At 57.5% G+C, this 11761-nt stretch overlaps 1 protein-coding gene across 1 annotated transcript in view; it reads left to right on the forward strand.

Moving 5' to 3' along the window:
* Positions 1-11761, forward strand: part of MYO9B (myosin IXB) — a 66574-nt gene that overhangs the window by 39573 nt on the left and 15240 nt on the right. The window contains exons 13-21 of the mRNA XM_077776977.1: positions 57-261; positions 1141-1219; positions 3814-3927; positions 5267-5306; positions 6171-6293; positions 7144-7224; positions 8450-8560; positions 10594-10716; positions 11652-11761. The exon at positions 11652-11761 is cut by the window's right edge and continues 5 nt beyond it. Of these exons, the coding sequence (XP_077633103.1) occupies positions 57-261; positions 1141-1219; positions 3814-3927; positions 5267-5306; positions 6171-6293; positions 7144-7224; positions 8450-8560; positions 10594-10716; positions 11652-11761 (986 nt within the window). The remainder of the gene's footprint in view (positions 1-56; positions 262-1140; positions 1220-3813; positions 3928-5266; positions 5307-6170; positions 6294-7143; positions 7225-8449; positions 8561-10593; positions 10717-11651) is intronic.

Here is an 11761-nt window from a genome sequence, read left to right on the forward strand (position 1 = left end):
GGCCACCCCCACCTCCCATCTCTGGGAAGTGACCACACACCTCCATCCCCCACCAGGACTTCCGGGAAAAGAACATGGACTACATGCGGCCAGACATCGTGGCCCTCCTGCGAGGCAGCGACAGCTCGTACGTGCGGGAGCTCATCGGCATGGACCCCGTGGCCGTGTTCCGCTGGGCCGTGCTCCGGGCCGCCATCCGGGCCATGGCTGTGCTCCGGGAGGCCGGGCGCCTGCGGGCCGAGAGGGCTGAGAAGGCCGCAGGTAGGAGGGACCCACCTGTCACCGTCAAGAGGGGGATACTCAGTCCATTTTAAAGTGTATGGTTGTGTGGCATTTGGCGCACTCACCACATTGTGTGACCACCACCTCTGTTGCTCCAGGACTCTGATTGTCCCAAACAGAAATTCCATACTGGGGTGTATGATTCAGCCTCATCATCCTCACAAGGCAGGAAGGCACTTTCCTGCTTTTCCGTAAGGACGACCCAAGGCCCAGAGCGGCTGAGTGGCTCTCCCGGGGAGCCTGGGCCCAGACACCAGCCACAGGGTTCCATTTTACAAAGGGCCTTGATTAGAAGGAGGATCGAGAGGATCAAGCCTTTTATGAGAAGTAGGAATAGGGGCGCCTGGGCGGCTCAGCCAGTTGAGCCTCCGACTTCAGCTCAGATCACGATCTCGTGGTTCGTGGGCTCGAGCCCCGCGTCAGGCTTTGTGCTGACAGTGCCAAGCCTGCTTCAGATCCTCTGTTCCCCCTTCTCTCTCTGCCCTTCTCTCACTTGCACTCTCTCAAAAATAAATAAAAAACATTAACAAGAAAAAGGAATAAATAGTGCTATTTGTGGTGATCAAACACTTGATAGTTCCCTATCTGCCCATATTTGAGTGTCAGACTATTTTTGGTTTTTGGGTTTTTTGTTTTTCTTTTTTAAGATTTTATTTTTAAGTAATCACTACCCCCAGTGCAGGGCTCGAACTCAAGCCCAGGATCAGGAGTGCACACCCTTCTGACCGAGCCAACCAGGAGCCCATGTTTTTTTATATCGACTGAAGTCAGGATCAAAGCCTTTGTGAAAAAGACAAAGGCCTTCAAGGCCCCAGGCAAGCCCCGCCTCCAGGCCTATCTCCTCCGTGTCCCCAGCAGGTCTGGGCAGTCCTGGCACCCACAGTCACCAGGGAGAGCTGCTGAGAGGACCCAGCACCCCGTCGGAAAAACTGTACCGGTGAGCCAGACCTTGATTTGTCCAAACCGAAGCTAGCACGTAGCAGTATCGCTTAGAACAATGCGAGAAACCCTATACCCTCAGCTCAGGTCGGGGGTGACCTCAATAAGGACCTCAGCAGCCACTGGATCAAAAAGGCCCAGAAACAAATGGCATCTGGTTGCCGCTTTTCCACACACAGAAGGGCGGGCCTCCGTGCATCGTCTGCTTTAGGGAGACGTCGCTCGGCTCGCTTTACAAAGGATTCTTTTCATGGCCGGTCGTGACCATTGGCGGGTGGGGCTGAGGAGCTGCTGGTCGCACAGGCAACACGCTTGATTGAAGGGCACTCCCTGCCCAAGGCTGGCCGGGGCATCCCTAAAGCAGATAGGCCGAGTTACTTCCTTTGCCATCCAAAACACCGTGTGCCCTGTTGCACACAAAGTAATGCAGGCGTCCAGTGGCCACACAGCAATGACTGAGGGCCTTCCACACCCATACCCCAGTTTGCACTGAATATAGAAGTGAGCAGCCTGTATTCTCAGGAAGGTGGGGTTAAAAACGGCCATACTGGACACACGTCCAAGGCAGTGACAAAGCCAGGGGAGGGACACTTCTGGTATCTCGAGAGAGCCAGGCAGGCTGTACTGAGAAGGGACCAGTTGAGCCAGACGAGGCAGGCAGGGTGTGCTAGCCGCGTGGGCAACACACGCAAAGGCCCTGCGACAGCAAGTCCCCAATTTCTTTCTCAATACTCACAAATACCCAAGGAGCAAGCTCATAAATATTTTGAACTTGAAAAGATCATTTTATTTTTGAGCCCTTCGTAAAAAAAAAAAAAAAAAAACAAAACTCCTTCAAGAGACTCATAATAATGTGTGTGTGGTGTGTGTGGAGGTAGAGCACTAGCACCTAGGTAAGTGACCGTTAAGTCATTTGTCCGAAAGCACTGAGTGTCATTTTCCTGCTTTTATTAACAAGGTACAGTTTGAAATCCACTTTTTCACTCAAAAGGGGGCGAGAGAAAAACGAACACCTCTCTTTGTGTGTTTTCTGCACACCCACCCCACCGCCCCGCGAAGACTGAACGTGGCCCCAGACCCACGTTCGCCGAAGTGGAGCTGGTCTCCGCAGGACCTGGCCCCTAGGCTGCGGGTCCCCACAGCAGGAGCGTGTTTAGTTTATACAGATTCTCCCTTTCAGCTGCTCTATGCTAGATTTCTCATTTGACGGCTCTGAGGAGTTCGATATTAACGCTTTTGAGGACATCATTGCTTTCTATGAAAGCAAGAAGTAAGTAGAAGCAAGGGCCTTCGAACCCGAAACCAGGGAGGCACACCGAGAGGAGCCGCTGTCCCCAGGCGCTCAGCGTGGCGTCCAGGGCCAGGAGCGGGAATCTGCTGGGGGCACTGTAGCCAGATTTGGCGGGGGGAGGGGGGCAGGGAGGGGAGTGGGGGCTGAAGCCACAGGCCTTGTCCCGAGCTCTGGCCGCTGCGCTGACCACGCAGGGTGTGGAGGTGAAATGTGACCCCTGTGTTATATTTGCTCTGTGCCTCCCTGGAGGGCGAGGGAGCAGAGGTAAGTGCGGCCGTGCAGGCCCCGGGCATGGTGCATGGAACACAGATGGGGCTGCCGATCGGGGCCTTTCCAGGTCAACTGCCCAGAGCTTAAACATGTACTTGAAAGAACTGGAAGGAGGAATTTTCGAAAAGAAACCAACTCTTCCCACAGTCCCCCCCACAGACACACCTCATTTCCAGAAATCCCATAAGGACGTTTGTCATGTAGACCTCCTTCGTGACTCTCAGTGTCAGAGCATATGATTTTCATCTCTGATCCGTTCTGGTTCTCACGCGTCGGTGCCAGAGTGTGGGCTTAGAACGTATGGCTCAGCCCTGAACCTGCAGGAATTGAGCAAAAGTGAATAAGATTGAATTCTCTGGGGTGAAGATCTCCTTCAACCCGGGGTTTCCCACCCTCACCGCTGGGCTGGGCGCTCTCTGTGGTAGAACAGTCCCTTGCACTGTAGGGGGTCGAGCAGCATCCTGGCCAGATGCCAGCACCTGGCCCAGTCACCACAGCCACAACGGCCTCGCCCCCCAACACTGCCTGGAGGGTAGCTTGCCCCTGGCTGAAAACCACGGTGTGAACTCTGGTCCATTCTTCCTGAGGCCTTTCTTGAAGCCGACAAGGAGGTTGACGTGTGGCCACAGAATCACCCAGAAAAACTGAGGGGCCGCCTCCCACAAGGCACCCTCCGGTCTTCTCTTTTCAATCGCCCTTGATGCCTTGTTAGATTCCAGAAGCCTGTTGTATGTGAGGCGTTTTGCAGGGATCTGAGATGCCAGGTTGCAAAACCCATTCTGCCCAAAGCGGCCCTGGCCCTCCCAGAGAAGGGGGAGCCTCTGCGGGGTGGTCAGCCGCACTTGGCCAAACCCCCCACCCCCACCCCTTCCCAGTTCAGGATGCAGAGACAGCGGCGCACACGCTCGCCAGTTGCATGTTTCGGCTCCAGTGGCCTGGGGACGGTCCCGACCGCGCCGGGGACCCCAAGGTGGCGGGGCTGCTGCTCTAACTCAGTCTTCTCCCTGTCACTGCACCCTTCCCCCCCCCAGTGATTTGCATGACGAAATCATCAAGACCATCAAAGGGCTGCCCTGGCAGGGTGAGGACCCCCGTAGGCTCCTCCAGTCCCTCAGTCGGCTCCAGAAATCCCGCACCTTCATCCTGTGAGTCCCCCCAAGGCTNGGCATCCCGGCCCGCGGGCTTCCCGTCATGCCAAGTCGGCCGCTACAAACGCGCTGTCTTGTGGTCCCGTCCATACGCCAGCTTTTGCTAAGTGGCCCTCGTCATGCTCGTGCCCCAGCACCCAGCACAGCTTCGCAAGAACGCCCTTTCCACAAAGCGTCTCTTTTTCGGCCCCCAAATGCGCAGAGCAAGCCTTGCCTTCCCCCACTTCCTGCCGCCACACGCTTATAAAGAAGCTGTCGGAAGTAGAGCATCCAACGTCAGGCACATCCGTGGCCCTGCCCTGGGTGGACAGCAGTGTGATGTGGCGGGAAGAGCCCGGGCGTAGCCTCCCTCTCGCTAACTCCCCGTGTGGCCTGAATGCTCCGAGCTCTTGGCCTCCATGTACCAAGCAAGGGTCGCAACTCCCAGAGCACCTGGCGGGCGGCTGCCTCGGCTGGTGGGACGCCCATCGCCACTCAGGGCTCGCGCCGGCTGAGAGCAAAGCCCCTGCCCACAAGGGAACCGGTTTTCAAGTCCATTTTCATTGTGAGGGATTCAGGCGGGACAGGGCGCACATAGAACCTCACAGCCAGGCACCATGCCCATCTGTGGGGCGCCGGGTGCTCGGCCGGGCTCCTAAACGAGCCACGGTTGCAAGTCTTAAATTTTACTTTCATCTGCAGATTTTCCATAAAGTGCCTGAGAATGAGGGCCGTACCATTCCCTTTCTCGTGCCCCAGAGATTGGCTTCTGTTTTCTCCTTTGCACCAGTGTGAATCTGAAATTACTCCTACCCAAGCTCCATCTCTGTCCTTTGCAGAGCAGACACCCCACCCCACCCCCACCTGCCAGGGGGTCCCGAAGGGGCTCTGTGGGCCCCTTGGCATTTCCCAACAGGTAGTGAATAGAGCCAGGACACCTGGCAGGTGTCAGAACCATGCAGGGTCCTCAAGGCTCTGCTTGGGGCAGTCTGCTGTCATTTTTTGAGATCTGTAGCTGGCACTGTATAGACGCACGTTCTGTCCCGCCGATGGCCACCGGCCTGTCTTGCTCCTCGGACATCCGAGTGGCCCCCCGCTAGATGCCCCTGCCAGCTCAAGGGCCGCCGCTGGCCCTGTGAAGCTCACGGACAGCAACAGAAGTAGCCCACGCATGCGCACGGAGGGGCTGCCGGGCCTGGGGGAGGCGGCGCCTCGTTGCACTTGTGCCTCCCCGACTCTGCTTCCTCTGCTCTCGCTCCGCTCCCTCTAACCTGCAAGGCGCAGCTTGCTCAACTAACCCGGATCCGTGCACACCGTGTTCCCTCTGTTCACAAAAACATTTTTAATATTTTGACAGGAAAAGTAAAGGTATCAAACAAAAGCAGCTCATTCCAAAGGTAAACACTCGCGACACCGGCTGAGGCCGCCTCCTTGCCTTTGCCCATCTCGNTTGCAGCTGTCGTTGGGTTCCCGGGAAGCTGGGCACGTGATGGGGGTATTTGCACAAGTGTGTGGAGGGGAGAACCCTGCAGGCTGGGGCAGGGGGAGGACTGAGCAAGGAGGTGGGCTCAGCCTCATCCCACAGCAGCCCAGGAGTGTGAACAGCACCACAGAGCGTTTCCTCCCCAGAGGCAATGGGACCCTTGGGTCCTACCCCCACTTCGGGGGCCTTTAGCTACCAGCCACTTCCGGAGGGTGTGATGGGGTGCGGCACCTCCCAGCCCTTTCTGGGAGAGGACGCCCTTCGGCCAGGGAGACCCCACCAGGAAGGGGGCATCCGCACGCTGCCAGCAGCCGGGACCCCAGTAGCTGGCCCTACCCGCAGTGCACCCAGCCCCCCGTCTACTCTCCGCACACAGTGTGTGGATGGACTAGGAAGTCCGCAAAAGTGAGAAAAACCTCTCGGTGCGGCCATAAGATGGGACAGTGCTGGCTCCTCTTCTCAGCCGCTACTGCGGGTGGCACACGTGGGGGGACAGCCAGCGAGCTCGTGCGGAAGTGCAGGGGACCTGTCAGCCTCGGAGCTTTACAGGAGCCCCTGGCCTCCGGGCACTCGGGCTGCAGAAGAGGCTGTAATCAGCCCTCCCAGAGCCGGCGCCGGGTGCAGGCCACAGCCCAGGCCCCGTCCCAGGCTCGCCCCCAGGCCCACGGGCCTCCCCCCCCCGCCCGCCANACAGTTCTGGTTCCGGGGCAGCTCTGACGCTCCCCGGTGCCCACGGGGACCCCAGGAGGGCAGGCCGGACCCCATGTGTCTGTCCTAGAACCTGCTGGACTCCAAGTCGCTGAAGCTCATCATCAGCATGACTCTGCACGATCGCACCACCAAGTCCCTGCTGCACCTGCACAAGAAGAAGAAGCCGCCTAGCATCAGCGCCCAGTTTCAGGTGGGCGGCCTAGAGGGGCCCGGGGGCGGGGGGCGCCAAACTCAACCCGGGGCTCTCATGACTTGGGTGGGCACTGAAGACCCCAGGGCCTCCTGACCTCAGCATCGTTGGACATTTGGGGCTGGATCATTCTCCGTGGTGGGAGCCATCCCGTGCATGATGGGATGCCCTATAGCATCTTCCAGTTGTGACAACCAAAAGCATTCCCAGGTGTGGCCCCATGCTCTGGAGGTGGGGCAGAACCGCCCCTGTTTTGAACCCTTGAGTCAAAATAACAGGTTAGCACGTTGAGGCAACCACTGAATTGTGATGTGACAGCATGTTTCCCTTTTTTCCTCGGCTGCCAGGAAGCTCAGAGGCTTTTTTTTTTAAAGGGCGCTCAATAGCTGCTGCTGACCCTCACCATCAGCTTTTTTGTCCCTTTTCTCTTAAGCTGAGTCTTCTGTGCTCACCTTGGCTTTTTTTGCTGAATTATCTTACCTGGGAGCTCCTGCAAATCCTTCTTGTAAACAGCAGGCCAAAGACCAAAGTCCCTATATCTGTGTTTCTTTCTGAGGCTGTCTAGCATTTTAAATCCCCAGAAGGAGTTCATCCGGGCCCACTACCCCCAACATCCCCGCTGAGACAAAGAGCTAAGAGACGCTGGGAAGATGACAGCTGTCAGCTCTGGGGACCCTACAGCTCTCTTTGGGGCTCCCAGAGGTAGTGCAGCCTCCAGTCAGAATGTCCAGCTACCCGTGTCCTGCATCAATGCTGATGCCAGCAAGTGACCTGGGTCCCCCCCCCACTGAGCAGCAGGCCTCGGGGGTTGGGGGGGTCCCAGCTCAAGACCTTGTCCCTCTTTCCCCAGACGTCCCTTAACAAGCTCCTAGAGACACTGGGGAAGGCAGAACCCTTCTTTATCCGCTGCATCCGCTCCAATGCCGAGAAGGTGAGTGGCTCTTGTCTTGGGGAAGTGACAGCCAAGGTCTGGCGGCTCAGCGGGGGGGATTCCTGTGCTGCTGTGGCCGCTTGGGCACCAGGAAAGGCCTCAAGGAACCAAGTGTGCACCCGGGTCCCAGGAACGGTAAATAGCCTGCCGAGGGCAGCCAGGCGGCCAGCCAGAAGCAAGGGCATCACCTGGAATGTGGAGGGGCCCCAGAGGTTTGCTCCGCAAGGGACAGCTCAAGCATGCTCTGCAGCACACCCCCAGCTCAGCCAGGGCAGAAAACGTACCAGAAGGAGGGGCTGAGGTCACACAGCAGAAGCAGAAAGCCTGCTGTTCATTTGATCTGAAAGTTTCCGGAGAGACTCAGTGGAGCACCAGTGGGGGCCCTAGAGGTGGGCTCAGCCCTCGCTACCAGGCCTTTGCCCCAAGGGTCCGCTGGCCATTTGCTCCCTTGGGAACTTGGCTGGGGACCACTCAGGATCTGGGCGCACCCCTTTATCTCTACCCCTCCCATTTCCCTGACTCTCCCCTGTTCCTGGGCTGCTCCACCAACATCCAGAACCCAGCTTCTCCCTACCAGGTGCTTGAGCTTCTATCCTCCTGGGCCGGGACCTGGAGTCCTCCCTTGGGCCTTCACCCAGCTGCTCCCCGCCCTCCTCCCCCTGCCCATCCCTTCCTCAGGACTTGGCCCAGGGCCCCCTCTCCTGCTAGACACTTCCCAGGGGGGCCCAGGCGGCGTCTGCCCCATTCGCATATGCGCCTGGCTCCCTCCTTCAGACCTCACGCCCCTGTTGGCCAGATCCTGAGTATTTACCCCAGTGCCTGGCACAGACTCTGAGCTCAACATGGGTTTTGATTGGAGCCCTTCAGAAATAACTCTTTACAGCAAATTACCTTAAACTGAGCAGTGAGAAATGGCATCTGTCTCCCAGACGCCAGGGAATAGAGCAGCTCAGATGGCAGGTTTTCCGGAAGAGAGGGGTACCTTACACACCGCTGCCCGACGGCCCCATCCCTTCGTTCCATAAAGAATGTCTGGAACGCGGGCATATGGGTCCCCCGGGTGGCCCCGGCCACTCCTCACCGGCCGGGGCCTGTGTGTGCTCCCAGACCGTTCTCGTGCCGGGAGCCTGACAGGACCTTGTGCGCCCTGGGCCCCCGTCCTCGCTGCTGAGGCACGGTCGTCCCTCAGACAGCGCCTGTTCTCTGGGCTCACGCCCCGTTGCAGAAGGAGCTGTGTTTTGATGATGAGCTGGTGCTGCAGCAGCTGCGCTACACGGGCATGCTGGAGACGGTGCGGATCCGGAGGTCGGGCTACAGCGCCAAGTACACATTCCAGGTGGGCCGCAAGCGCGTGGCCGTGGGGTGTGGTGGGGGGCGGGCCACCTCCCTCTCTGAGACAGAGCGCTTCTCTGGAGCATGAGCCCAGGGGTGACTCTGTGCCAGGGCTCCTCCTCCCCCCGGCACTTTTGGCTTCTATACCAGGTCGCTCTCTGTGATTTGGGAGGTGGGGGAGGGGAGAGGGAGCAGGTTTTCTTGGAAGAGGTGGCTGGGCCCAGGCCAAGCCTGGAAGGGCACAGTGGCATAGAGCCAAGCCGGGAGGAGGGAATCACGAGCTGAGCCCTGCACCGCCCTGCCCTCTGTTGAGCATCTTCTGCAACAGACACTTTTATACCCATCTCTTTTATTCTGTCAAACCAGCAGCAAGCGGTCCTGGGTTCTGTTTTGCCAACAAGGAAACTGAGCTCCAGGAGGCAATGGCTTCATAGATGGCTCCCCGGGCTTTTTAGAAACACTAAAGGATCTGAGGCACCTGGAGGGCTCAGTCAGCTAAGCATCCAACTTCAGCTCAGGTCACGATTTCACAGTTTGTGGGTTCGAGCCTCGCATTGGGCTCCACACTAAGGGTGCAGAGCCTGAGCCTGCTTGGGCTTCTCTCCCTCTCTGCCACTTCCCCATGTGTGTTTATGCATGTGCGCTCCCTCTTGCTCGCTCTCTCCCTCTCTTAAAATAAGTAAACTTTAAAAAGGAAAAAGAGGGGCGCCTAGGTGGCTCAGTCGGTTAAGAGTCCAACTTCAGCTCAGGTCATGATCTCACGGTTTGTGAGTTCAAGCCCCCGCATCTGTGGTGACAGCTCAGAGCCTGGAGCCTGCTTCGGATTCTGTGTCTCCCTCTCTCTCTGCCCCTCCCCTGCTTGCACTCTGTCTCTCTCTCAAAAATAAATAAAACATAAAAAAAAGAAAAAGAATGGGGCGCCTGGGTGGCTTAGTCGGTTAAGCGTCCGACTTTCGCTTAGATCATGATCTCACGGTTCGTGGGTTCGGGCCCCGCGTCGGGCTCTGTGCTGACTGCCAGCTCAGAGCCTGGAGCCTGTTTCAGTCTGTGACTCCCTCTCTCTCTGACCCTCCCCTGCTCACGCTGTCTCTCTCTCTCCTAGAAATAAATAAAACATTTAAAAAAAAAAAAAAAAGAAAAGAAAAAGAAAAAATAACAAAAGAAAGAAGAAAACAACAAAGGATCATTAGTAACCTCGAATTGGCAAAGACCAAATCGCTAGAGCAGTTTCTCATCTGCAGGACCACTGACACTGAGGGTCATTTGCTGCAGGGGCCGCCCTGTGCATTATGGGATGTGGGGCAGCATCCCTGGCCTGCACCCGTTCAATGCCAGTAACGCCCACCGCTCCCCAGTTGGGAGAACCCTGATGTCCCCCAGCATCACCACACGTCCCGGTGATCAGCTGGCCTGGGCTGAGAGCCCCTGCCTCGTGCCATGAACTGGCACCACGTGTGTGAACACTGGGCCTAAAGCTGGTGGCACCTGGTCCCCAACCCAGCTGTCCCCATATGGCCTCGGGGACGTAGCTTCATCATGGCATGCCTCCTTTTTCTCATCTGCACAGGGGAAATAACATCTCTCTGACCCTGTATAAGTAGAAAAAGCAAAATCACAGAAATAGAGGAAATGCTGGTGTATTTTACTAATGCTTGGTTCTTAAAACTTTGACACTATCATCTACTTCCAAGCCGTGTATCTCCAGCTGTGATTCGGCCCTCTGATGAGCCAGAGACTGAGAGCCCCCCAAAGGCAGCCCTGTCTCCTGGCCAGCCCCTCCCCCAGCAGTGCCAGCTCCCAGTAGGCCCCAAAGAGCCCCTCGCCAAGTGGCTGAAGGACACCAGTGCTCCGTGTGTGTGGCGGTCTTTCTCAAGCCTTAGGCTGTTTCAGAGAGTCTGAGAGTTTAGCCGGGCCGGGCCCAGTCACGTCAAACCAACTTCCGGCTCCGGAAACTTGGGAATCACTGGGGCATCGTACCCTTTCTTGGTGGCGGACACACTCAACGGAGATTTTCTTCTCCTGGCCGCTGTCACCCAGGATTTCACGGAGCAGTTCCAGGTGCTGCTGCCCAAGAACGCCCAGCCCTGCAGGGAGGTCATCGCTGCTCTGCTGGAGAAGATGGACGTAGACAGGAGGAGCTACCAGATCGGAAAGACCAAGGTCAGGGCTCCAGCCCCTCGGGTGGCTTCCGCCGTGCACGGGGTCCTCCCGCGGCCCACGTGCTGAGAGACAAGGGCCTCTGCTTGCGAAATGTCTTTCTTAGGGCCCAGCACATATTTCTTCCCAGAAGGCAAAGGGGGCACCTAAGGGGGCGGGGCTCGGGCATCACCCCTGTTTCCTGCTTCCTCACACAGAGCCTAGGGCTACCGCAGGGGGTCCAGGGGCCAGTTGCTAACTTTTAACGTCTAGCAGAAGGTTTCATTCCTTGCTGCTCCTTCCAGACTCCGTCTACCACCTCTAGGTACCTGCTGGTTGCTTCTTAATGTTGTGACGCCAGCCGCTGTCCCTGTCCCACAGTGGTAAGGTCCGCCCACATTAGGGCTTCATCACGGCTCCCCAGCAAGTCAGTCCCAGGGTTACCACGCAACCCAGTAATTCCGTCCCTGGGTGTGGACCCAAAAGACCTGGAAACAAAGTGTTCAAACAAATCCTTATACACACGTGTCCATAGGGACACAAGTCACAATAGCCAGAAGGTAGAAAGAACCCATGTGTCCATCTGCTAATGAATGGATTCAGAAACATGTGGGCCATGCATATAATGAAATACAGTGTGGCCCTCGTACATGTTATGAAAGGGATGAAGCTCGACAACATTATGAGCGAAAGAAGCAGCCAGACACAAAGGCCTGTGTACTGTGTAATCCCACGTGTAGGAAATGCCACTGAACGGTGTGCCCTGAGAGGGTTTGTTTCACATCCCGTGAATTCTCTCCGTGTATTTGAAAAGCCCCCCTCGGTCGGGTCATCGGCACACCAGCTTGGTCTCACGCGCTTCCGGGGTGGCCTGTGCGGAGACCGACCGGGCCGGGGATGCTGGGGGGGCCGCGCTGACCCGTCTTGTGCCCACGCCCCACCCCCACCCCGTCCCCCAGGTTTTCCTGAAGGAGACAGAGCGGCAGGCCCTGCAGGAGACCCTGCACCGGGAGGTCGTGCGGAAGATCCGGCTGCTGCAGAGCTGGTTCCGGATGGTGCTGGAACGCCG

This window comes from Crocuta crocuta, unplaced genomic scaffold, assembly GCF_008692635.1.
Source record: "Crocuta crocuta isolate KB4526 unplaced genomic scaffold, BGI_CrCroc_1.0 scaffold77, whole genome shotgun sequence".
Taxonomy (NCBI): Eukaryota; Metazoa; Chordata; class Mammalia; order Carnivora; family Hyaenidae; genus Crocuta; species Crocuta crocuta.